General features: G+C 52.8%; 2 protein-coding genes and 1 long non-coding RNA gene across 6 annotated transcripts; 1 reads left to right on the top strand and 2 right to left on the bottom strand.

Moving 5' to 3' along the window:
- Window positions 1-326: 326 nt before the first annotated feature.
- LIN7B (lin-7 homolog B, crumbs cell polarity complex component) lies at window positions 327-3959 on the bottom strand. Its single transcript, XM_067719999.1, has 6 exons — window positions 3740-3959; window positions 3207-3325; window positions 2860-2931; window positions 1987-2196; window positions 781-944; window positions 327-436 (listed from the first exon to the last, which is right to left on the bottom strand). Exons 1-6 carry the CDS (start codon window positions 3942-3944, stop codon window positions 415-417), a joined length of 792 nt encoding a protein of 263 aa, XP_067576100.1. The 5' UTR covers window positions 3945-3959; the 3' UTR covers window positions 327-414.
- On the top strand, window positions 3901-14050 carry LOC137215183 (uncharacterized). Its single transcript, XR_010939197.1, has 2 exons — window positions 3901-4113; window positions 4489-14050. It is a non-coding gene; the product is annotated as an uncharacterized lncRNA (long non-coding RNA).
- On the bottom strand, window positions 9587-25398 carry SNRNP70 (small nuclear ribonucleoprotein U1 subunit 70). 4 transcript variants are annotated; one of them, XM_067719994.1, is made up of 10 exons: window positions 25171-25398; window positions 24271-24427; window positions 22861-22923; window positions 22693-22747; window positions 17396-17460; window positions 17190-17252; window positions 16438-16519; window positions 13138-13239; window positions 10490-10577; window positions 9587-10381 (listed from the first exon to the last, which is right to left on the bottom strand). In XM_067719994.1, the coding sequence occupies exons 2-10, from the start codon at window positions 24415-24417 to the stop codon at window positions 9754-9756; spliced, it is 1293 nt and encodes a 430-aa protein (XP_067576095.1). In that variant the 5' UTR covers window positions 24418-24427; window positions 25171-25398; the 3' UTR covers window positions 9587-9753. The 4 variants fall into 4 exon arrangements, with proteins under 4 accessions (XP_067576095.1, XP_067576093.1, XP_067576094.1 ...); XM_067719992.1 differs by having other exon boundaries at window positions 9587-10408; window positions 25171-25397; XM_067719993.1 differs by lacking the exon at window positions 25171-25398 and adding an exon at window positions 24791-25064 and having other exon boundaries at window positions 9587-10408.
- Between the last annotated feature and the right edge of the window lie 800 nt (window positions 25399-26198).

A 26198-nucleotide genomic window follows, 5' to 3' on the forward strand; every position in this document is an offset into this window, starting at 1 on the left:
GGCCGCCCACTGACTTTTGCGCGTTTCAGGCCTCCTCTGTCAGACGAGATACAGAGGAAGGGGGCTTAGCCTCCGCCCTCAGAATCTCTGAAAGGTAGGGGGAGTTGTCTTCAGTTCTGACCCAGCGCTCAGACCCAGACCGGGTCCCAGCCTCCAACCTGGACTTGCCGCTAGGAAGCCGGCCAGCCTCTCCCTTCGGACCTGGGGAAAAGTCTCAAAGCTCCGCTCTCAGACTCTGAAAAGGGTCTGGTAGTGACCTCGGCTTCTCTCCTCCCACATCTCCAGACATTCTAACCCCCGGATGCAGAACAGACACAGACACTCAATGAGGGTCAAAGATCTTTAAATAAGGAGCTGGTGACAATAAATACTGTACAGGGGAGAGGGTGAGGGTTAGGGTCCAGATCTGTGGTTTCAGCCTCGAGACTCCAAGGACCTAAAAGGAGGGTGAAGAGAGGGGAGCCAAGCTCAGGGGAGCGTACCGGGGGAGGCATGGGAGAGATCCAGGACTGGGGTTCCAGAGCCAAGAGCCCAGGGAAGTGGGCTGAGGGTTCCAGAGGGAGTAGGTTCCCGATCTTGGGATGGGAGTGAGCTAACAGTCCCTAAGGTATTTAGTCAGAATGGCTTGGAGTGAGAGCCTGGGTCAAGGGTCAGAATCCCAGGGAAAGGAGCCAGGGCTGGAGGTGGCAATCAGGGCCTCAGAAATCATTGGCCTGGTTTGGGAGTCTGGGGATACCGGAGGCAGTGGGGGCCCCAGGGGTGTGGTGGCAAAGGGCTCACGAGTAGCTCTGATGTTGCTGGCGCCGCCGGGCAGAGCGCATCTTCTCAAAGCGGGCCTCCATCTCCTCCAGCACTCGAGGTGTATAGCGCACCACCAGCTTCACCGAGCCCTGGGCAGCCTTCAGCAACTCCACTGCCTTCTCATGCTGCTCACCCTCAACGCTCTGCAGGGGCGGTGCAGACAACTGGGCCTGGGGCCCACCACCCTCACCCCGCCCCCACCCTGGTACCAACCCCAAGATGCAAAGGCCTCATGTACTCATGAGAGAGTCACTCTTGGCTCAGAGTCCTCCCCCCAAACCTTCCAAGTTCCCCATGTCAGGGACAAGCCCCATATGCCCTCAGTCACCGAGCTAGACCTCCAGACTCGTCTTTATTTCCTCCCTCCCGGCAGCCCGATGATCCCCAGCCCCATCCCTCCTGCCCTGACTCCCTCTTCTTTGTCCCCACCACCAGGCCCCAGCTCAGACCTTATCCCCTCCCCACTGGACCTCACCCTAGCCTCCTCCTTGGCCTTCTGGCCTCCAGTCTCTTCCCTCAGTCTATCCCCTGTAGAGTCCCAAAGGGGTCTTTCTATGCCTCCAGGCTAAGCCTATCCTTCCCCTACTCACAGCCCTCCCATGGGTCCCCAGGAGGCTTGAGACAAAGTCCCAGCTTCTCAGGCTGGCACTCAGTCCCTGCATGACTGGCCCCAACCACCTACCTAGTCATGCCTCCATCTACTCTAAGCACAGTGATTTTAATCACCAGCATGCCCCAGTCCTTCATCAGAACCAAGCCCTTTCTCTTCACCTCGTAGGAGTGCAGAGTCACAGACCCTACCCACAACACCCTCCGCCAGTAACACCCTTCTCCACCAGCTCCTACTCATCCTTCAAAACCCAACTCAAATATTCCTTCATCTGCAAAAACTCCCCTCATCTACACTGGTCTGCTGCCACATCTGGGCTCTCACAGTGCTTTGTGCTTCCTCTTTATCTCCTTGGTTTAGGACTGTTTCAGTCAGGGTCTATCTCCCTCACCAGAGAGGGACTCCTCGAATGTAGGAGCAGTGGCCAATTACTCTCAGGGTCTGCAGCAAAGCCCAGCACAGGGCCGGACACAGAGGCAGTGTTCAGTGCGTGTTGAGTGAATGTGAAAAACAGCGACTGTGCTACCTTGGGCAAGCTGTGACCCCAGCCAGCCCTGCCTCAGATCCCCACTCACCACACCATTCACTGACAGCAGCTGATCCCCACGCTTGAGGCCTCCGTGGCGGTCAGCCACACCTCCAGGGATGACACGGGAGATGTAGATGGGCGAATTCTGCTCCTTGCCCCCCATGATGTTGAAGCCCAGGCCCTCATCCGTCTTGGGTAGTTCCACTACCCTGGGATGTGCGTGGCCCTCACTGGCTGTGAAGGCGGCCACCGTGGCCTGGGAGAGAGAAAGCCTCAGGAGGTGAGGGCCCCTCCACGATGCGTATGCGGACTAGGGTGGAGGATCTGCGTCAGGGAGAGGGATTTAGGCCAGAGAGCTTCCCTCAAGCACGGGGCATCTGCCACAGAACTCAACACAAGATCACTCCGTAGTGACAGTACATCCCTTTTAGTCACTTTGGACACTTCAGACTGTCAAAGAGAAAGTCTCCATTTGGTGTGCGTGCGTCTTGAATACTCAACACTTGTCAATATCGCTTTTTAACAGAGGGAAACAAGGCCTGGACAGAGCTGAGAGCCTCCAGCAAGCAGCAAGAAATAGCATCTAACTGTAGTTTAATAAGATTACAGTGTTTACTAAAGCTAGTTCACTGTTTTCATTGGTTATCTTCTAGTCAGGCATTCGGTACTAGTTTCCATTTGTAGTTGCTAAAAATGTCTTTTTTTTTTTTTTTTTTGCTAAAGATGTCTTTATATGACACAAACTAAAAATGTAAGATTATTTAAAATACATTATAAATAAATCATAGCAAGGGTGGTACATAGATATGGCAAAAATCATGAAGGAGGATACAGGAATGAATGACTGACATTAGATAGATATTGAGCTAGACCATGCGATTCAGTGGATACCATGAGCAATGGGCTGGGGGGCGCCTACCTTGGCCGTGGCGTGGGCCCGGATCTCAGCACTGCCGGTGATGTCCAGCGTGTCATAGAGTTGCTCATACACCTGGTGAGGACGCAGCAGCATCAAGGAGCCGCCAGACCCCTCCTCCCTTCAACTCAGTAGTCCAGGCCCCCAGACCCTCCCACCCAAGGATCCGCCCCGCCCCCGCAACCTGGAGGCCGCGGAAACTACAGCTCCCAAAGAACCACTGAGTTGAAGCGCGGGCAACCCAAGGAGGGCCGCCCCGGTAGCTGCTGGGAGGCGTAGTCCCTGGGCTCGGGGCGACCAGGAAGAGGATCAGGGCCGCCCGATTGGGCTCGGCGCCGCGTTGCTCTCACCTCCCGGATGGCAGAGCAGAAGCGGCTCTGCAGGACTCGCTGGAGGGCCTGCAACTTCTGCGGGGGCAGCTCCCCGCTGCGCTGGAGCCGCTCGAGGAGCTCCACCGCCCGGGACACGTCTGCGGAGCGGGGGCGGGGCGCACAGACACACAAGTGTCAGAGACGTGAAGACGCAGAGAAGGACGGAGAGATGCGGCCAGAGACCAAGTAAGGGCGAGCGCAGACCCCGGGAAGGACAGCAGAGTCCCAGTCGGACACCCGCAGAGTCGCCCGTGGCAGAGACTGCGGCCAGTCGGGCGCCCTGCGTCCTCAGGATCCCCATACACACCCAGGCAGGGGTGTGCAGCGGGCGCCCCCTCTCTGGCCAGCTCGCCCACGGACCCTCCCACACCCACCGACTGCCCGACTCTCGGCGCCCCGCCCACCCCCGCCGGGCCCGCCCACCCGCCCGGGCTTTGCCGGGGGAGGGGCAGGGGACCGGGCTCCGGGACGCAGGCCGGGGCTGGGTGGGCAGGGGCCCCTGGCGCGCTTACCCCGCTCCAGCCCCAGTGGCTCCACCAGAGCAGCCATGTCGGCGCCGCCGCTGCGAGGCACCCGCCTGGCGGTCGCCGGCGAGGGGGGCGGGGCTGCGCGAGGCCACGCCCCAGAGACGAGCGCCTCCTGCGGAGGCGAGGCCCAGCGAGCGCACCGTCCCATCTGCAACCGCTCGGATCTCGCTGCCCTGCCCTCAGACCCCATCGGTCTGTTGGTTGGGTTTGTGACCTCTCCTACTGCAGCCTCTGTCTGTCTGCACCGCCTGACATCTCATCTGTCCTGCTCGCCACACCTGTCTCCTGTCTGTCCCTTTTTCCCACATTCATTGGACAAACTATGTTAAACATCTGGGCCCAAGATCATGGACACGATGGTGAGCTGGGCAGATAAGCCCACTGCCCTCCCGGAGCTTAGTCTATGGGTGGGCGGGGGGGCAGGGTAGACAAGCAACTATGGCTGTGATCAGAATTGGGAGTGGGGAGGTGATGATCTACGAAGGACACTGACATAGAGCCCTTGGAGGTAAGATCATCAAGAGGTGGGGCGTGGGTCACTTTCCAGACAGAAAGAGCCCACGTGGCTGGATAACAGCGTAAGGATTGGAGTGGTTTATGATGAAGGTGAAAAGTTGGCAGGATACAGCTGATGCACAGCCTTGTGTGTTGGCATACTCACGCTGAGGACTTTGGACTTCATGGTAACTCCTAAGAGTAAAATGTGATATTCAAATGTGTATTTTTTTTTTCAGATGTGTATTTTAAGATTACTGTGGACACTGTGTGGAGACTGGATTGGATGCGAGGAAGAGCGGAAGCATGGGGCAGATCAGGAGGCTATCCCAGTAACCCCATGATGGCTTAGACCAGCGCAGAGGCATGGACGATAAGTGGACAGATTTAGAAATGTTTGGACGTGTCTTAACTGTATATGAGGACTGGGAGGTGGAGGGGAAGGGGATATTAAGGTGCTTGTGAGGCCTTTTGCTATGATGGTCTATGCTGGCGGAGGGATAGTGGATATTCTGACTTTGAGGAGCCCGTGCAGTATCCAAGGTCTGCAAGCAGTTTTGAGAATTTGGGCGAAGGTGGTAAATAAAGCCATAAGCATGGACAAGAAAGCTGGAGGCAAGAGAATATAGAATGAAGAGAACCTAGAATTGAGTCCTCAAAACTCGTACATTTAAAATTCAGGAAGAAGGGCTTCCCTGGTGGTGCAGTGTTTGAGAGTCCGCCTGCCGATGCAGGGGATACAGGTTCGTGCCCCGGTCCGGGAAGATCCCACATACCGCGGAGCGGCTGGGCCCGTGAGCCATGGCCGCTGGGCCTGCGCGTCTGAAGCCTGTGCTCCGCAACGGGAGAGGCCACAGCAGTGAGAGGCCCACGTACCGCAAAAAAAAAAAAAAAAAAAAGTTCAGGAAGAAGACAAAGAATGGCCAGAAATAGTAGGAGGAAACCCCAGGTGGGAGAAACCATAAGAATTTTTTTCAATTTTTTATTTATTTATTCATTTTTGGCTGCCTCGGGTCTTAGTTGCTGCACGCAGGCTCTTCGTTGCAGTGCACAGGCTTCTCTCTAGTTGTGGCGTGTGGGTTTTCTCTCTCTACTTGTGGCCTGTGGGCTCCAGAGTGCGTGGGCTCTGTAGTTTGGGGCGCACAGGCTCTCTAGCTGAGGTGCACGAGCTCAGTAGTTGACACGTGTGGGCTTAGTTGCCCCGTGGCATGTGGGATCTTAGTTCCCTGACCAGTGATCGAACCCACATCCCCTTCACTGGAAGGCGGATTCTTTACCACTGGACCACCAGGGAAGTCCTGAGAAGAGAGTGTTTCTGAAGAAAGAAGTAGGCAGTGGTATCAGATGCTCTAAAGAAACGTAGATGTAGACAAGGCTGGAGAAGTCTGGTTGTTGCTTTATACCATCAGCTGGATGGGTAAAGTATATCCTCAGTTAACTTCACCATTAGTGGGATGGAGTCCAGAAAAGGGCTTTTGCAAAGTGAGAGGACTAGAGTAGGTTTGTCTATCCCTCTCTCCTTCCTAATATATTTCTCTTATTTTAACAAAAAAAATAACATAGTTACAGAGTTAAAAACAAAATCAAATAATACAGAAGGACGAATAATGAAAAGCACCAGCCCCTGTCCCTGTCCTAACTCTCCCCACTGCAAGAGGCAACAAGGTATAGATGTTTCATCAGCTAGTTGCTTCTGCAGCTAAGTAACATACGTTTCTCAATTTTTCAATTTTAGATGTTAGCAATATATTACACATTGATTTTCTGCTCTTACAACCTTTCCCCTCTCTTCCCATGGTAGCTTTATGGTACCAGTTTTTAGGTCAATCAATAAAGCACTCACCTTATGTCTAAGTACTTAGTGTTGGCTGTAGAGCTCAAATGTTGTCCTGTGATTACATTTCCTTTCTTGAACAGCTTCTGTTCTTTTCTGTAATGTCTATCTACTTTTGTTTCCTTCATCACACTTAAAAAAAATTAATTTATTTATTTTTGGCTGTTTTGGGTCTTGTTGCTGCGCGCAGGCTTCCTCTAGTTGTGGCGAGCAGGAGCTACTCTTTGTTGAGGTGCGCAGGCTTCTCATTGCAGTGGCTTCTCTTGTTGCAAAGCACAGGGTCTAGAGCACAGGCTTAGTAGTTGTGGCACATGGGCTTTGTTGCTCCGTGGCATGTGGGATCTTCCCGGACCAGGGCTCGAACCCGTGTCCCCTGCATTGGCAGGCGGATTCTTAACCACTGTGCCACCAGGGAAGCCCCTTCATCACATTCTTAATTTATTTCAAACTCTCCATCACAAGGTATATTACTGAATCTTTTTATTCTGAAGCTCCTTGGAAACTTCAATCCTCTGACCCCAATCTGGACCAAATGCTCTCTAGAAACTGCCATCCTGGGATTTCCCTCCACTGCTCTGCTGAACTGGAACCTCTCTTTTAAATCTCTCATTTTGGTAAAGTATATCCTCAGTTAACTTCCTAAAAAGATTGTGGAGCAAATTCCCTGGCTGTCCAGTGGTTAGGGCTCCATGCTTCCATTGCAGGTGGCACGGGTTTGATCCCTGGTCAGGGAACTGACATTCCACAAGCTGTGCGGTGCAGGCAAAAAGAAAAAAAAAGAAAAGATTGTGAGACTTCTCTATCAGGAAAGTTCCTCTAGGGCTTCCCTGGTGGCGCAGTGGTTGAGAGTCCGCCTGCCGATGCAGGGGACACGGGTTCGTGCCCCGGTCCGGGAAGATCCCACATGCCACGGAGCGGCTAGGCCTGTGAGCCATGGCCACTGACCCTGCACGTCTGGAGCCTGTGCTCCGCAATGGGAGAGGCTGCAATAGTGAGAGGCCCGCGTACCGCAAAAAAAAAAAAAAAAAAAGGAAAGTTCCTCTTTTTTTCCCTTAGCACGTCTAGTATCTAATCAACTACCAAAGGCAACTACTAGTTAATTTCAGTTGCTGTTTTCCAGTTCTAAAATTTCCATTCGATTATTTTTTAACAATTCCTGTTAAACTTTAAAATTTTTAATTTAAAGATCTCTTTTTAAAATTTTTTTGAAAATATTGATTGATTGATTTTGGCTTTGCCAGGTCTTAGTTGCAGCATGTGGGATCTTTGTTGGCTTCTTAGTTGTGGCATGTGGACTCTTAGTAGCGGCACGCGGGTTTTACTTCCCTGACCAGGGATCGAACCTGGGCCCCCTGCACTGGGAGTGTGGAGTCTTACCCAGTGGACCACCAGGGAAGTCCCCTAAAGATCTCTTCAAATTCTCCATCTTTTCCTTTGGGAACATAGTTATTTCAGTCTCTGATAATTCCAACATTGGAATCAAGTCTGGGTCTGTTTCTATCTTTTTTTTAAAAAATTTATTAATTTATTTTTGGCTGCATTGGGTCTTTGTTGCTGCGCCCGGGCTTTCTCTAGTTGTGGCGAGCAGGGGCTACGCTTCGTTGTGGTGCGTGGGCTTCTCGTTGCAGTGGCCTCTCTTGCTGCGGAGCACGGGCTCTAGGCATGCGGGCTTCGGTAGTTGTGGCACGCCAGCTCAGTAGTTGTGGCTCGCGGGCTCTAGAGCACAGGCTCAGTAGTTGTGGCGCACAGGCTTAGTTGCTCCGCGGCATGTGGGATCTTCCCGGACCAGGGCTCGAACCCTTGTCCCCTGCATTGGCAGGTGGCTTCTTAACCACTGCGCCACCGGGGAAGTCCCTCCATTATAGGTTATTACAAGATACTGAATATAGTTCCCTGAGTTATGCAGTAGGTCCTTGTTGTTTATTTTCTGTATAGTAGTATCTGTTAATCCCGAATTCCTAATTTATCCCTCCCCCTTTCCCCATTGAAAAGTTCTCTATGTCTGTGAGTCTGTTTTGTACATAAGTTCATTTGTATCATTTTTTAAAATCCCACATATAAGCGTTATCATAATGCTGTCTATCTTCCTCTTTCTGATTTACTTCACTTAGTATGATAATCTCTAGGTCCATCCGTGTTGCTGCAAACGGCATTATTTCATTCCTTTTTTATGGCTGAATAGTAATATTCCATGGAATATATAGACTTTTTTTTTTTTGTTTTGACATGGACCATTTTTGAAGTCTTTATTGGTTTTTTTGGCCCCAAGGCTTGTGATCTTAGCTCCCTGACATGCAGCAAGCAGGATCTCCCCAACCAGGGATCAAACCCATGCTCCTTGTAGTGGAAGCGCAGAGTCCTAACCACTGGACCGCCAAGGAATTCCCTCAGCTATTGTAAATAGTCCTATGAACATTGGGGTACATGTGTCTTTCCAAGTTAGAGTTTTCTCCAGATATATGCCCAGGGATTGCTGGATCATGTGGTGACTCTATTTTATTTTTTAAGGAACCTCCATACGGTTCTCCATAGTGGCTTCACCAATTTACATTCCCACCAACAGTGTGGGAGGCTTCCCCTTGCTCCACACCCTCTCCAGCATTTATTTGTAGACTTTTGGTGATGGCCATTCTGACTGGTGTGAGGTGATCTCTCATTGTGGTTGACTTGCATTTCTCTAAATTAGCAATGTGATGTTGAGCATCTTTACCGGTCTGTTGGCCATCTGTGTCTTCTTTGGAGAAATGTCTATTTTGATCTTCTGCCCGTTTTTGACTGGGTTTGTATTTTTTATATTGAGCTGTATGAGCTGTTTGTATATTTTGGAAATTAATCCCTTGTCAGTCACGTCATTTGCAAATATTTTCTCCCATTCCATAGGTTGTCTTTTCATTTTGTTTCTTTCCTTTGCTGTGTAAAAGCTTTTCATTAGGTTACAATTGTTCATTCTTGCTTTTGTTTCTATTACTCTAGGAATCAGAACCAAAAAAATTTCAATGCGATTTATGGCAAAGTGTGTTCTATGTTTTCCTCTACGAGTTTTGTAGTATCCGGTCTTACCTTTAGGTCTTTAATCCATTTTGAGTTTATTTCTGTATATGGTATTACAGAATGTTTTGTCTTTTGTACATTGCTCTCATGTTTCATTTCCTCACCCTTCTTCCTGCTCCCCAACTCAGACTAACAGCTTCCCTTTCACACACAGCTGTAGCTTCCACTGAGTATTCTAATGCCTAAGCCCCATCCCCGCACCAAGACAGGGGTATGAACAGCCCCACGAGGAATGCGTGGGAGAGACGTAAAAAAGGAAAGATACAAAGGGATCAAGGACCCTTAGGGAGGGCTTCCTTACCCCATCTGAAACAGCTCTGGTGTACCGGGGCTAGCCGCAGCCTTAGGTCATAAAGCTCAAGTGAAAACCAACCAAAGCAGGGCTATCAAAAGGCAGAAGGTGACCCTCTTCTGGGTAAGAAAGTAAGAGCAGTGAAAAAACCAAATGCCCATTATCAACAAGAAATTAATTTTATTTTTAAATCCAAGACACCAGAACAAATAAGGAGACTCCTACCCTTGGCTGGCAAACTTAAGTGGTGACCAAGAAGGTTTGGGGAGAGGATGACAGCAACAGGGAGGGTAGGAACACGTCCAATCAACTGGTGGGAGGCTCTCTTCACTCTGGCGCAGCCTCCATCAAATACCCGTTCTCTGGAGCAAGGTACCCGTCACCTCCCTCGGACTCCATGTACATGTCTCGGCCGTCGCTGCCCAGGCCCTCCAGCCCGTTGTCCTGCCCACCGCCACCCGCCCCACCTCGAGCCTCATCCCTGCCCCGTTCACCACCCCGCTCCCCTCGCTTGTGCTCCCGATCGCGCTCGCGCTCGCGGTCCCGGCGCCGCTCCCGGTCGCTCCGGTGGCTCCGACGGCGCTCCCGATCCCGATCCCGGCCCTTCTCCTCTGGGCCATCGGGGCCGTCGGGACCCAGCTCCCCGGGAGGCCCATCATCAGGAGGCGCGTCGCCGGCCTCGGAGGGCTCTGCCATGTCGCCGCCACCTCCGCTGCCTCGCAGCTCCTCCTTGCGTTCCCGCTCCCGCCGCGCCCGCTCACGGCTCCGGCTGCTGCGCCGCTTCCGATCCCGGTCCTTGTCCTTGCTCCGCTCCCTGGAGCGCCGCCGCTCCTCCTTGTCACGACTCCGCGAGCGCCGCCGCCGGTCCCGAGAGCGGGAGCGTCGTCGTTCTCGCTCCTTGTCTCGCTCGCGGCTCCGCTCCCTGCGCTCCCGCTCGCGGTCCCGGTCCCGGTCCCTGTGGGGAAGCGGGGAGGGGCCGGGCCTGGATGAGGTGGGCAGAGGTTTGCGGCAGGGCTCCCCCACTGACCGCCCCCGTCCCAGGACACCGGCTGCCCAATCTCACCTCTCATCGTAGCGGGAGGTGTCGTCCCGGCCGGAGTGCCGGATGTTGACGTCAGCGCCACCTCTCCGGGTTCCGCCTAGGCCACCTCCTGGGGGCGGGGGCAGGCCACAGCGGGTTAGTCCGGGCGGGGCCCACAGCAGGGCGAGCGAGGGGCAGCAAGGGGCGCGGCAAAGGCCACCAAGCACCTCTGCCGGCGCCTACGGGGCCAGGTGCCTGAGGACCTTCTGCCGCACTTCTCTAACACAACACGCACGCTCTTCAGAGATCAGAGGACTTCCACAGCGCGAGCTGGGAGCTCCTGTAACTGACTCCAAAGCTCACCATCTTCACCACTACAGACGCGCACAGCCTCCTGGCAAATCCTGTCTTCCAGTCATCCTCACCCTCACCCTCAGGCACGGCAATGGTCTAACTGAAAACGTGATCTGCTCCAAAGCCACCAATGGCTCCCCACAGCCTAAAGCAACGTCCGTCAGATGGCTGGCTCCTTCCTGCCTTTAGAGCAAGGCGCCCTGGCTCTCCACGTCCCAGATCTCCTCATGGTCTCCACTGCCTTCCTGCCCCAGTTTTGGGGATCATTCACCTCTTTACCTGGAATCTCATTTCCCTTGTCTAGTTAACTGCTGCTTACCCCTTAGCACATTAACCCAAACAACGCTTCCTCAGCAAGCCTGCCCTGACCTACCAGATGAAGCTGTTCTCCACGACTCACATACATTTCCTTCTCAGAACTTCAGGTGGAATTTCCGATTTTACATGGACATGTGTGAGTTAACAGCTGCCTCTCCCACCAGCCTGTAACGCACCATCAAAGTCAGGACGATGTCTGGCTCTGCTCGCTGTAACTGTACGTGGTACAGCATCCAGGATATAAAATCGTATGTGCAGCAAGCAGTCAAATGACTGAACAGCTATAAGGAGTAGTGGACGGTCTCCTTATTCAGACGGGGAAACAATCTCAGATAAAGCCACCTGCCCGGGGTGACTCTGCAAGGAAGGGCAGAGCTGAGACCCAGGAAGCTGCCCTCTCACGCACGCTTCTGCCCCACACTGCCTGGAAGGAAGCTTCAGTGAGGTGGGCTGGGGTTCCATATAAGGAATGACTTTCAGCAACGAGGGTGAAAAAGGAAAAGAGGCGGCCTGGATATCAAAGACATTCAAATAGGGACAAGCAACCGACCAGGCTTCTGGAATATCACAGGTATGGGGCAGAAGAGACTAGTGTTTTCAATTTTCAGGTCACAACCCAGCAATGGATCACATCATTAAATGTGATTGGTAGCAACCAATATATTAAAAATAATAATAATAAAGCAACAGAATATAAAATACTAGTATACACTGCCTGTAGAAAAGATAGTTTCATAACACTTCTGTTTGGGTTAAATGTATTTTTTTGCACGTAGCAATGCACTGGGTCAAGATGCACCAGGTGTCACCATCAGAAAGTCGGAAGCAGCAGACTCTGAAGGACTCACTCCACCCCAGAGAAACCAGTGAGATAAGAACCCATCTGTTAAGCTCAGAGACTCAGCAGGCTGAGTGTGTGGTCTACTCAACAAAGGCAAGTCAAGCACCACGACAGCGGCTGGGAGGCAGAAATAAGAGCAGAGGGTCCTGGAGCCACCGGGGGTGTCTGCACAGGGAAGATCATTTTCTCTGACAACTGTGTCACTCACCCTCATAGGAGTTGGCCCTCAATAGCCATGTTTGGATGGCAGGACCTCAGCCCCAGGTCCAGGTCCAATGCTGAGCCACTTAGATCCACCCGCCCCAAAACGCAGAGAGACTCATCAAGGACTGGACTGTGGAATGCCACACTGGGCCAGTGCGGAGAGACACAGAAGGGAACAGTCCACACGAACAGCGAACACGGCAGAAGCAAGCTGCAGAGGTGCCAAAGGCGGCTCCTGACCGTTCAGGTCCGGCTTCCAGGTCCTCTTGAGGCCCACAGGCGTCGCCTGTCTCTGGGCTCCAAGACACTGGGATTCTGTATCAACAAGTCCCCTTTATGCTTTAGGAAGCTCAAATGTATTTCTGGTGCTTGCTACCAAACTGACCTTGACTGATGGCGACTGACAAATTAGAGACAGAGAGTGGGGGGGACGGAATGCAGGAGGCTCTGAGGGCAGAGACCATCTATGTATGTCTTGCTCTTGACTAGAAGCCTGGTACACAGCTGGGGACCAAACTGGCGTTTGCTGAATCAATGAATGAATGAACGAACGAGCAGGAGCAAAGGGTAAGTGGACGAGAGAGTGACTTTCACAAGCCCGACCGTACGCCGCTTGCCAAGCTGGCTATGTGAGATGCTGAGCTCACTAACTCTTGCCGTTATTCCCACTTTCCAGGATGAGGAAAATGCGGCAGGAGGAAGGGAAGATCCACCAGCCAGGAAGTACGTAAGCTGGAATCTGATCGCAGACTGGCTTCTCAACCACAGTACTCTTGCTCCTAACTAGTAACCCAGAGTAAGAAACCAGACCAGGAGAAAGATGGTGACGAGAAAGGCTGAGCTAGAGAGAGGGAGAGAGCATGTGAGCAGCTGGGAGAGGAAGAGAAGACAGAAAGCAGCAGAGGGTACAGAAAAGAGAGGTGAGAAAGCAGCCAGCAGGACACCGAGCCCAGCCTGTGCAGGATGTGCTCACCTAGCCGCCGGGGCCTCCAGCCCTTCACCGTGCGGCCCCTCTCCACGTCCACAAGGACTCTCCTGCCATCAATCTTCTTGCCGTCTGCGTGCTTGTAAGCGGCTGCAACAGATGTGGGGAGGGGGAGGGGAAGGGGGAGGAGTCCCCAGAGGGTCCTCTAGTCAGGCTAAAGCACAGCTCTGTGGCATCCCCACCCCCCGGCCGTGTCCCCATCCACACACTTACACACGCGCACACACAGACACACATGCCCACCAGACAGCCAGGCAACCGACAGCCAGACCAACCCTCTCGCAAACCAGGAGGGGCCTGCTCCATCTCGGCACCTGCTTCCTTACCAACCCCCAATCACTATTGGGGGGGCGAGACCACTCCCAGGCACCATCCTGACCCTAACCACCCCCCTGGGCTCCCAGGCCATTCCTACTCCGACTCGACAGAGCAGCCCCCTCCCGCCAAGGTGGCCAAAGTCGCTGCAAAGAAACTGGAGGTTAACTCAAGGCTGGACTCTGCTGTGGGGGAGGGTTCCTCCACAACCCCAGGCATGCACCCTAAAACATCATGCTGGGGGAGGAGGCCCAGCCGGGCCGCTCTGCACCCCAGTTCACACCGGTTTCCTTTTTCTGTGTTTTTTTTGGGGGGAGGGTGAGCGTGGGGGGAACAGACATCAGAACAGAAAATGAACCAGAAGGGGGTGGGAGAAATCTTTAGGAGATGGCAGGGAGCAGAAGGGCGGGTTATGGTGCTCCCGGGGGCCTGGAGGGGCCCCTACAGCAGGCGGGGGAGAGGGCAAGTGGAGGGAGGCACGGGAGATGTGCGGTGCTACTGAAAATTCCTGCCTTACCTGAGATGACAGCCACCCAACCCCAGCCCCTGTCCCATCTCACTCCACACCCCCAGCTCAACACACGCCGGGAGGCCAAGCCCAGCCTGAGCCTCTCGGGAAGGGTGAGGAGTAGAGGGGGAGATGCGGGGAGAGGCACGTCCTGCGCTCGGGCAGGGCACAGCAAAGGACAGGCCTGATCCCCGGCCTGTCTCACGTGGGGCTGTCGGGAAGGCCAAAAAAGTCCCTATTTCCCACCCCCAGCCCTGGCCTAGGGGGTCGTCCTCAACCAGCCACAATACCCGGCCCCGCCCCAGCCCTCTCCCCCCCAAATAACAACCAGAGGAAGAGAAAAAGGTGCCATTTACCGATGCCGGCCTTGCGGGTGTCCAAACCGAGCGGGATGGGGGGGGCTCGGCAACTCCTGGGGGCCTGGCGAGGAGGCGGGCTTCCCGGGGGGGGGACACGGGACCGCTTACCTGGAGCCCCCAAGCTTACCTGAGCACGCGCACAGACCCCACACCCACCACCACAGGGTCAGCTAAAGCTACAGGGAAGGGATTCTAGGGAGCCATGGAGGGGGAGAGGAACCACATCTCCTGCACCACCTGGAGACAGGCAGAGGAAGTGGTGGACCCCAAAGAAACCTCACGGAGGCCTTGAAAGAGGGGGAGACAAGGGTTAACATCAAGTCTGGGAGCTGGAAAGCCGTGGGACTATCTTGTTTGATTTTAAAAAGAAGGCTAGGGAGGCCTTGGCAAACCTGTCCACCTTCACCTTTCCCCAGTAAAGTCCATGCTGAACTAGGCACACGCCCACCCCCTCTCAGCACATGGAATGACTTCTCCACCTCGAACTCCACACTCCCTCCCACCACCTGCTTCAGCCCAAAGGCTGGCACCCAAGGGGACAGCCTTGGGGGTCCAGGAGATGGAGTGCTGCCCATGATCTGAGGGGGAGGGGCCGCTTGGCCCCTGAACCCAGAGGAGGGTGGTAGGGGAAGGAAGTTAAGGGCTGGGAACACCGTCAAGCGAAGGAACCCTGCTCTGGTTGTGTCCCAAACCCCAGAAGAGGCCCAACCCGGGAGTAACAGCAGAGAAAACATGTGACGTGTGTATTTCTAGGCTTCACTCTCTCTCCCTCTCTTAGGTCTCTAGACAGTGGAAGGGTCTTCAGGAAAATCTACACCACCTTCTGCTGCTTACGGCCTGTCACTCGAACCCTCCCGCACCCCAGTCCCCAATCCCATGCACTCCGGAGAGCAGCTGGGCCGCTGGGCTCCACGGCCTCTCGGGAGGCCTCAACCATGATAAGGCAGACAGGAAGGGGGCAGAGCACCCCGAATCTAGCAAGCAAAACGATTCTCCAGGGCCACCACAGTGACAGCCCCGCGAAGGCGCAGGGGCAGGGAGCGGAGGGCTGAAGGGTTCCACATGGAGCCCTGGTCCCCATGCATCCCGTCTTCAGTATTCCCGCCACCTTGCCACTGACATCATGAAGCCAGGTAAGTCAGGGGGCTGGGTCGAGCCCAACTGCCTTTCCCGTCGGGGTTCATCTCTCCCCTCCTGGGATCAGCAGGATTACTGGAGAGCAGATGGATGGGGGGCAGATGGGACCAAGGGCACCCAAACGAGGAAAGGGCTCTGGGTGCGGGGAGGCTGAGGGGGGCGCCTGGGGATGGGAGGAGGGATGCCTCGCTGCTCCTGAGCTGCCTGGCTAAGCTGGGCTGGTGTGCGGTGCTGAATGATCTTACCCATGATACAAACCCTTATACCAACCATACACTGAGGTGTTGTAAGGGGAGCGTAAGCATCAGCTGCAAGCCAGCTGCGTGGTGGCTGCAGTGACAATAAGAACAGTCAATTAATACGGCGGCCCCTGGACACGCCGCAGCCCTGCCCGCCCCCACCCACCCATCCCTGCCCACGTGGACGCCGCCGCGGCCTCAAAGGGGGCTCTGGAGATGTGGGGGCAGGCGCTGAACACGCCAACCAGCCCACTGCCCGCTGAGGAGCAGGGCGGGGGCCGGGGTGGGGAGGCGGAGGGTCGGGTAGCCCAGCCCCAGCTGAGCTGGGGGAAGAGAGGGCAGGTTCAAAGGCCAGGCCTCATTCTAACCTGGCCGCCCCCAACTCCGGGGGGGGAACGGGGAGAGGCTCCCCAAAACTCCGACCCCTCCCCCCACCTCCCGCTAGCCCCAGCCGCCGCCCAGCTCCCTCCTTGCCCCTGAGGTTCAACGTGTGACACTTACCTCCCCGGGTTCACACACACACACACGTTGTGGGGGATTTTGGTTTTTGTTTTTAAAAAAACACGTATATAAAAAAAAAAAAGATATATCAGAAACAGAGGGAGGAGGAGAGAGACATTGCTAATGTCAGGTTTGGCAGGGAGGGGGGCAGGGACAGACGACGGGAAGGGGCTGGGGCAGCAGAGAAGAGAGAGGGTCAGAGGGCAGGGCACAGGTGGGAGGTACTCACAATGCATGTCTCGCTCGTGTTCGTACTCGATGAAGGCATAGCCCCGGGGCTTTCCTGACCGCTTACTGTAGACCATATGTATCTGGGGGGCAGAGGTCAGCTCTGACACACAGAAATCCCACCCTCTCAATCACACAGCCCGTATGCCAGGCCCTGGGCTGGGTGATGCCAGCGACAGACACCTCAGACCCTCTCTCCGTCCCTTCAAGGACCCAGAGTGACTGCTGCTCTAATGGCCCTGGGCTTCGCAGTTTATGCGCACGATGGCCTCAAGCCCTTGCTACAGCCCAGAACATTTAAATTAAATGAAGAAATGTAAGTTAAACATGAAGTCTTGTTCTAAAACAAGAATCAACATACATTTTCTATAAAGGTATAGAGAAGACAGCAGGTATTTCCAGCTCTGAGGGCCATACGGTCTCTTTCTGCCCGACCCACTCCGCCTTACGGCAATAGCAGCCGCAAACAACAGTAAACAAATGGGCCTGGCTGGATACCAACAAAACTTTATTTACAAAACCCAACTTTGTAGTTTGCCGACCTGTGCTCTAAATCAGCAGCAAGTAGTCACTACCTCTTTGCTGTCCTTCTGCTGTCCCAAGTCTACCGCATGGAACCGCAGTCAGGATAGAAACCCAGGCCATGGACTCCGAAGCCAGAAATGAGGCAATGCACCCTCAGGGCTGGGAGCCAGCCTCGTCCCTCCCTCCACACACGTCCAACTCAAACTCCCCGCGCCCCAGTCCACTCACTCTTTTGATGGGTCCGTACACCTCAAACTCTCTCCGGAGCTTGGATTCTGTCGTGTCATAGTTCTACAAGTAGACAGAAATGAAGTTAAGTGGGAGAAGCCCTCAGAACATCCCCGGGACCTAGTCTACTGCCCACACCCAAGCTCTCAGCAGTCCAGGGTTCCAGACTCCTCTGGGGCTCCAGGGATTGGGAGCTGGGGACTCACCACTCTAGCCACAAAGAGAGTCTTGAAGGCATCACCCTGAGCATTGGGATCATTGTGAGGGTCCCCTGTGCAGGAAAAAAAAGAATTTCTAAGTAGAAGGTGCCAACAGTATCGTAGAGCAAGACAGAAACAGACTGACGGGCAGAGACCCAGAACTTTTGGTCACCTGGCCACCTTGGGCATGTCCCTTTGAGCCCTGGTTTCTCCGAAGCACAGCAGCCTTCATCTAAGTGGCTGATTTAGGCTGACGAAGGGAGGGGGTAAGACTGACTTCAAGCTGACAGGACGGAGGCCAGCCTAACTGCCACTTCAGACGTATGTATCCTGAGGCCCAGGTCCCTCCCAGGTGTAACTAAGCTCAAAGAGGCATCTCTGGAGAAGCAGCCTGATCCCTCCAGGTACTGAGCTTCCTCTCTCACCTGCAGGGCCACAGTGCCACCCACAGGCAGGGCCTGCAACTGCAGCCCCAGGGGAAACCTGAGATCAAGCAACCCTAAGACTGGGAGTGGAAGCCTAGCAGAGGCCAAGCCCTGCTTTCTGCCCTATGCCCTGTGGCCTCAGGGAGGAACCCACGGCTGGCGCTGGAACTCACAAGAGGCGGGTCAGATTCTTATTCCCAGCCTTACTACCGCCAGACCACTGAGGAATAATCATATCCACAGACAGAAACCAGACTCTTATTACAAAACCAACTCCATAGGTGATTCTGATGGGTCAGGCCTGGGAAGAAAGAAGTCTTTTTCACCAAGTATGGTGGCCCCAGCACACACAATGGCTCTTGACTCCTGCCAGGGCCCCAAAGGCACCCTGCCCATTGCCAGTGGAGGCGGTTCTTCTATAATACAGTGCTACTTTCTTTAGAACTTGCCATATTCTATGAGAATGTGAGAAAAGGAATAACGTTAATAATTTACTGAACACATAATTAGGCTCAGACACTGCTGGAGGCTGAGACTTATTTACCACCATTTTGCAAATGGAAATACAACCAGCCCCTGAGGCATGGAAGAGGAGAAGTGTCAGACAGCAGAGGCCAAGCTCAGCTTTACACCCCAGCCTGACCTCACAGCCCAGGCCCCAGGCTGAACCCTGCGTGTTAGCTTCTCAGAGAAGCCAGACAATTAAAGGTCACAGATCTGTTTCTCATGAGAGAGGTTGGCTGCAGACATAAACTAAGTTCAGGATGACTTTAGGGAATTTCTTGGAAAACAGAAGACTGAACTCAAATTTAAGGGAATGACTACCTGGAAACTGATGGTAGCCTTTGAAAACAAGTCCGTCTTTGTGCCTGCCCCTCACTTCCTCACCAAACCTCATCCCTTTGGGTTGTAATTTTCTGTGCCCAAATGTCTCAATCTGCATCCATTCACCCAACAGATATCTATTAAGCACTTTGTGCCTGAAACTCCCGTAGATGCTGGGGACTCAACAAAGACAAAAAAGATGCCTGCCTTCTTGGAGCTCATCTGTTACTGGAGGGAGGCTGAAAGTAAACAAGGTAAATAAGGCAACCATCTAGTTCTATCCGGTAATAGCAGATGGGGAGAAGAATTTTAATGGGAAGGTCAGGAAAGGCCTCACTGAGATAACATTTGACCTGAAGTTGTATTTAACAGGAAATAAACCTCACACCACCAGGCAGCAGGTGGTCTAACAGGTACAGCAGGAGCAGTGCAGTGGGACCCCGATCACTGCCTGGGGGAGTGGACGAAGGCCAGACCGCAGAGCGCTGAGCTCCCTGATGGGCAGCCCGGAGAAGCCCGGCAGACAAAAGGGGAAACCACCCCGGGCACACCAAACGAGTCTCTGTAGTTTCTGCTTAACCAAGAGGCCCAGGAGTGTGACCAAATGTAAAAGCTAGTGCAGCTGAGCCAATAGTACCCACGTATCTGAGCTAAAAGAGGGTGACAATGAACTGAAGTTGATGAGCAGTTCACCAGTCAACAGGCACACACCCTCACTCCACTCCACTCCGCTGGCAACTCTGCCCTTGGGAAATCCTTGGTTAAAGGGATTATGTAGGTAGCAGCCCAGAGCAGGGGCTCAAAGGACTAGACTGTGGAGCTGAGAAAACTCATTAGGCTTTGAGATGGTGAAGAAAGTATCTCAGAACTCTTGCTCTTGCTAAACATACCCGGCCTCCACAAACCTCCATCTTCTGTCTTAAAAGCAGGAGTAATAACCCCTGCTGCACTTGGAAGCTGTAAGTCAAAATCATGACATATTCTATACATCAAGTGTTCAGCAAGGAGCAAGGCCCCCTTGAATGGTAGCTGTTAACTGTGACAAGGCACAGCAAGTTTCTGTACTTGGGGATGGAGGCTCTCGGGGCAGAGAAAACCTACTATACTTGACCCATCCTTTCCTTTTCCTTTTTTTTCACAGGGAAGTTCAAACACTTAAGGAAATAGAGAACAGTGTAACGAACCCCTCTGAACCAGCTTCAACTATCACCACGTGGCTACACTTGTTACATCTCTAACCCCACCAGGATTTTAAGTCAAACCCCGGATATACCACTGTAGTTGCTAATAAAGACTAAAAAAGCGTTATTTCCTTAACTTCAACGTTAATTCCTTAACTTCACTAAGACCCAGTGTTCAAATGTCCTTGACTGTTTCAAAACTGGATTTTTACAGTTGGCTCATTTAAATCAGGATCCAAACAAGCTCCACACTTACCATTTGGTTGAGGTGCCTTTTGACTGTTTAATCCATTTGGTTCACTCCCTGCCCCCTGCCACCCTTTTAACTTTTGTTAAAGAAACTGGATCACATGTTTGTCCTATACAATTTCCCACATTCTAAATTTGACTGGCTGCATCCTCAGTATTGTTTAACATGCCAGGATCCCCGTTTTAAAGTGTGAAAAACAATTTCCAACAGGAGAAGTGACTTATCCAAGGCCACACAGCTGTAAGTGGCAGAGGTGGGGTTAAAACTCATGTGGGTCAGAGATGAACAGATAAAGAAGATGTGGCACATATATACAATGGAATATTACTCAGCCATAAAAAGGAACAAAACTGAGTTATTTGTAATGAGGTGGATGGACCTAGAGCCTGTCATACAAAGTGAAGTAAGTCAGAAAGAGAAAAACAAAGAGCGTATGCTAACGCACATATACGGAATCTAAGAAAAAAACCGTATTGATGAACCTAGCGGCAGGGCAGGAATAAAGATGCAGACGTAGAGAACGGACTTGAGGACACGGGTCGGGGGGGCGGGGAAGGGGCAGCTGGGACAAACTGAGAGAGTGGCATGGACATATACACACTACCAAATGTAAAATGGATGGCTAGTGGGAAGCTGCTGCACAGCGAGGGAGATCAGCTCGGTGCTTTGTGACCACCTAGAGGGGTGGGACAGGGAGGGTGGGAGGGAGGTTCAAGAGGGAGAGGATACGGGGATATATGTATACTTATAATTGATTCACTTTGTTCTACAACAGAAACTAACACAACATTGTAAAGCAATTATACTCCAGTAAAGATTAAAACAAACAAACAACTCATGTGGGTCAGACTACAAGGTGCGTGCCCCAGCAGCAGAGCTGAAAGGTTCCCCAAGTTACCTGCTGCCAACAGTTCTGTGAGCCAGGTCCTACAGGAGCTGGGGCCACAATGGTGAGCAAATTCCATCCAAACCCTGCCTTCCTGGAGCAACTATGAACCAATGTAAGATAGATATTCACCAGTGAATCCTTCCTGCAGACTGAAGTGACCAACCTGCAGCAGGACTCAGGGCTTTCAATGTACATGGGGACTCGGACCAGAGCAAGGAAGTCACGAAAGGCTTCCTTGAGGAGTGACGCTGACAGAGATACGAAGAGCAGCTCCATATAAACCAAGTATCATGTGAGACTGAGGGAAGAGCCCAGGCAAAGACCCGGTGACAGGAGAGCATCTGGGAAGGAAGAGGCCCGTGCTGGCTGGAGCAGGAGGGGAGCATGGGCAGAATGCATCCCCAGTGGGCAGGGAAGGGACTCCGGTCTTTTTGCTGAAAGCAAAAGGAGGCTGTGTGGGAATTCCCTGGCGGTCCAGAGGTTAGGACTCTGCGCTTTCACTGCCGAGGGCCCGGGTTCAATCCCTGGTTAGGGAACTAGGATTCTGCAGGTCGCGCAGTGCGCCCTCCCCCACCAAAAGGGTGTCAGCAGAGAAAGGTACAATCAGAGTTGTATTTTAAAAAGCCCCACAGAGGGAACTTCCCTGGCAGTCCAGTGGTGAAGACTTTGCACTTCCAATGCAGAGGGTGCGAGTCCGATTCCTGGTCAGGGAACTAAGATCCCACAGGCTGTGCAGCACAGATTAAAAAAAAAAACAAAAAAAGCCCTCCAGAACCTGGTGGGGACAGAGATGCAGGTAAACCCCATTAGACATTAGACTGCGTGTCCAGGCTAGAGGGGCCCTGGGTGGTGGACACAGAAAGAGGGCTCAGATTTGTGACAGGGATAGGTTTTGGTGACAAGCTGGGGAAATAGCAAGAAAAAGTTGTTAAAAGCAAACTGGGTGGTCATGACTGAGGTCATGATTTGCAAAGCTGGATGACCAGGTTCCAGCAAAGGAAACATCCAAAGACCAGGTTGTTGGGGAGAGGAAATCCTGATTGTGGTTTGGACACTGAGTTTGAGATGCCTTTGAGGCGTCCAAGAAAAGACAGGAAGGCAGTGAGAGTGAGGGCTTAGATAGCTCTCATTTAGATGCCCAGGTATTCAGTTGTGAAGCATTTGCATAAGCTCCTTGAGGAATGGGCCACTCCAGGGAATAAGGTTCTGAGTGAAGTGATTCACCATAGACGCACAAGTATAGGAGGAAAACCCAAGTCCTAACTACAAAGCCCTCTCCCTAACAAGAAAGGGCCATTGGAGACTGATATGCGACCCTCTTGTGAAGTCTGGTCAATGGCTACAAGGTCCCTATCCCAAACTCCAATTCCTCCTGTACTTGGAAGGGATGAAACATCAGCAGTCCGAGGATCAGGGAGCTAAGGTGCAGCCAGAACTGCCTCACTAGCCGGGACCTCACTGCCTTGCCCTGTGAGACCTGGCTGGGCTGTGGGAGCGCCTCTAAGTGCAGGCTCCTACAGGACGCAGCCCAAGGTACCAGGCTCCTTTCCTGCCCACCCTTACTCCACACTCCCCTGCTTAAATACCTAAACCAAATACAGTGCATGGCAAACGGTGGGGTTAAAAGAGTGAACTGACAACCCGCTTTCCCAAATTAAAGTCCTGGGGTGGACTGGCGGAAAGAAACACAGGAGTGCTTGAACGAGAGATGAAAGGAGGAAGGAGAGACTTACACATTTTTAGCTCTGTCTCGACTTCCTGCTGTCGCCGCTCAATCTTTTCCCGTCTCTGTCAGGAGAAAGGTAGACAACTGAATACAGACAGAAGTGCCCTGATGTCAGGGAACATCCTGAAGAAAGAGGCAAAAAAGGACGTGGGGCCAGAAGGCAGACACTACATACCTTCCTCTCCATGCGCTCCTCCCGAGTTTCTGCTCGAGTCGGAGGAGGGGCATCTCGAGGGTCCTGGGAACAAGAAGAGGTGACAGGGTGGGAGGGACAGGGGAAAACAGCAAGAGACACCCAGCCAGGAAATAATATATATCTTGGCCACGCTCCCCTGCATGTTTACACACACGCACGCACAAACAAACATGGACAGTTCCAGGGAGCAGATCAAAGCACGGTCCATGGACCAATACTATCTGTGAACTGTTACTGGTCTGTGACAAGAGGAGTAGAGAAGCCAGGAACTGGTATTCAGAAACTTCTACAGCGATCTGACAGAGGAGTTTTATGCCCATTGAACTTAACAAAAAATTTTTGATTTTTTACTTTGTAGTCTTTCTCTAAAAATACTAGAAAAATGAAAGAAACTCTCTTGTATTTATCAAGAAAGTCAACCTGCAGCATATTTGTCCTCAATCATAAACAGGAATCGGGACCAGGCCTGAAGCAAAAGGAGCTGACAGTGCAGTGCTCAGAGGTAAACAACTGAACACCCTCTGAGGACCAGAGCAGTTCCTGAAGGCCTCAGCAAGCTTTCATCAAATAGTAACTGGCACATAACCCATGTCTGCCACTGGCCTGTAGCCATTAAATTAGTGTAACTGGCGAACAACATTTTCCAAGTACCAGTTCAATGAGGGTGGCAATCCCACTAAAGAGCCGATCTTCTGTCACCGCGCAACTAACTTCTGCTCTGCAACTTCCTCCATCTCCCCTTTCCCACTCGATGCCAGAACTTTCTTCTTCTGATTTCTGGCAGCATTTCTCAGGTGTTCTCTGATACACCGTAAGAGGTGGAAGTTGTTATCCCAATTTCACAAATGAAAAAACTGAGGCCCAAGAGCACAAGTCGTTTATTCGTGTTTATCCTGAAATTCTCAAGCCCACAGTCTTAAGCAGCCCATCACCTGGTGCTAACCCTTTACAAATATCACCCTGTGACAAAAATGATAAATATAATAATAAACATTGACATTTGCTGACTGCTTAGGATCAAACCCCATGACATAAAATTTCCAGTTAATTCTCCGTCAATATTACAGCGAAGATACTAATATCCCCTTGCTATAGATGAAGCGATCAAAGCACTAAGAGGATGCACCACTTGCCCAAGGTCACACAGATGCTAAATGGTGCGCCAAGGTCTACCTAACTCGAGAGCCTGAATCCTCAACTGGTAGTTACGGAACTTCCACAAAAACCAACAAGGGATGCATTATCCATCCCAATCAAGACAGGGAAACTGAGCATAAAAGTCACCTGCCTAAATCACACAGCTGGAAAACTGGCCAGAGACTGGACTCCCCAATCCAGCCCCACGGACCCCAGAACCCATCCCAGCCCAAGTCTGCTGAGTGAACTCACCTCAAACTCTCGGATGTATGGCGCAATGCCACAGTAAGGTTGATTGTGGTGTTTTTCATGTGGCAGTTTCTCCAGGGGTGGCAGGTATGGGATGGGGTCACGGGGAGCAAAGAGAGCCAGAAGGTTGGGTGGCAGGAACTGCGTCATCTTGCCAAGTCTGAGAGCAGAAGCAGGACCACATTATATGAGGGTGGGCTGGGAGAGATAAGGCCCCTATAATCCCTTGACTTCCAAGAAAAGAGGGAACTAGGGGCAAAATCTCAGTATCAGAACAAGTTCTGTAGGGGCACAGAGTGCTCCTAAGCCACAAGGGAAAGGAATAAATCTGAATGAGAAAGCAGGTTTTGGAGGGAGGACTGAAGCCGATAACGGAAATAAAGACTGAAAAAGCGTTTCTGAGTAGTGAAGTCTCAGAGTCCTGAGCAAGGAACTGCGGGGCTGAGGGTCCCTGGGGGCTTGTGGGGGCATCAAGGATCCTGAGAAAGGAGGTCCAAGGCAGTGGCGGCTGGTGGTCCCATACCTTGGATAACAGGTTATGGGGCGAGGGTCGCAGGAAGTCTCCGATCAAGGAAGGGGATCAAAAGTAGCAAACCTCAAGCCAGGGAGTTGTGAGGAATAAATGTGGGCCCCACAGGCGAAATGAATTATGGGTAAGGGTCGGTGGAGGCAAGGAAAAAAAGGCAACACACCGCAAGGGCCTGTGGGGAAGTGACCGCTGAAGAGGAGGGCGACTATGGGAAAAGGGCCTAAGTGACCAGAGAACTCTGGATAAGGGGTGCAAAAAGGTGCTATGGCAGTGGCGCGGGAAGGGGACCCGGCCGCGGGGAAGGGACTGAGGCACACCGCAGGGGCTTGTGGGTAGCGGCCCCGCACCCGGTAAGGCCACTAAGTCACACTCACCCGCCGCGCGGCGCCCTCCTCGGCCTAGCGACGGTCCGGGGGCTCGCGGCGGCTGCGGCGGACCCTCAGTAGCAGATACTCCTGCTCTGGCTTCGACTGTGGCGGCGTCCGCGTCCCTCAGTCTCTATCGCTCGCCTACCGCGCGCTCCAGGCCGCTGCTCACGAGCCCGCGCGGCTTCGGCTCGCGACAGGGCACGGGGAGGAACCAGCCTCAAATCCCTCCGCCGTTCGCACTGCGCACGCGCTGCGCGAGTCCACCACAACTCACATACGGGGAGCCTGGGGCCGCCGCGGGCACTGCGCACGCGCAAGACCACTACACCCCCCCCCCCCCCGCCTTCCGGCACCTTAGACGCCTTTGCCGCGGCAAGCTGGTCACAGTGCGCACGCGCGCTTCGCCCCAAGCCGTCTTCTTCCACCTCGCGCTCTGGGATCCAACAGCCTCTGTCCGCGAGACTCCTCTCTATGCTCCACCCCTTTCCCCAACACACTTCCCGGATCTTGTGCGCATGCGTGTATCGTCATGTACGGAACTTTACCCTTCCGCCGCTTGGCAAAGAATCCCTCTGTGAACGATGTGATTGCCTAACCTATTAAATAAGTAACTATTCATCGAGCGACTAATGTGTGCTCGGCCGTGTTTGGACTCTGGGATGTAGCACGTGACTAAAGCAAAGTCTTTTCCTTTTTGGAGCTTGCATTGTACTGAGGGAGACAATATAGGCATTTAAAAATATAAATTTAATTTCGTATAGTGGCCAGCACAATAAAGAAAAATAGGGGAGAGTAGGGCGTTGGGCAGCGAAAGAGGAGCTATTTTAGAAAGGATGATAATGGAAGGCTCTTCTGAAGAGGTGATGTTTGAACAGAGGCCCGATGGAAAGGAGATCAGGGCGGGATTAACAGCAAGTGCAAAGGCCCTGACTTAGGAAGGATGGCAGGAATCCTAGGTGGTTGGCCAAGAGAGCAGAGAACTGGTGGCCATGTTATTTAGGGCCCTGTAGATCTGTAAGAAGTAAATATTTTAA

The sequence above is a fragment of the Pseudorca crassidens genome, chromosome 20, assembly GCF_039906515.1.
Source record: "Pseudorca crassidens isolate mPseCra1 chromosome 20, mPseCra1.hap1, whole genome shotgun sequence".
In the NCBI taxonomy this organism is placed as follows: domain Eukaryota; kingdom Metazoa; phylum Chordata; class Mammalia; order Artiodactyla; family Delphinidae; genus Pseudorca; species Pseudorca crassidens.

Bases quoted from the DNA above. Each gene is read 5' to 3' on its own strand.
- LIN7B (XM_067719999.1), bottom strand. From the start codon at position 3,944: ATGGGGTCTGAGGGCAGGGCAGCGAGATCCGAGCGGTTGCAGATGGGA. The intron at 3,326-3,739 runs GTAAGCGCGCCA...CCCGCTCCGCAG, and splicing joins GCCACTGGGGCTGGAGCGGG to ACGTGTCCCGGGCGGTGGAG. The intron at 2,932-3,206 runs GTGAGAGCAACG...CGTCCTCACCAG, and splicing joins TCTGCTCTGCCATCCGGGAG to GTGTATGAGCAACTCTATGA.
- SNRNP70 (XM_067719992.1), bottom strand. From the start codon at position 24,417: ATGACGCAGTTCCTGCCACCCAACCTTCTGGCTCTCTTTGCTCCCCGT. The intron at 22,748-22,860 runs GTATGTAGTGTC...TTCTCCTGACAG, and splicing joins AGGAGCGCATGGAGAGGAAG to AGACGGGAAAAGATTGAGCG. The intron at 10,578-13,137 runs GTGAGCACATCC...CCCCGCCCCCAG, and splicing joins CTGGAGGCCCCGGCGGCTAG to GAGGTGGCCTAGGCGGAACC.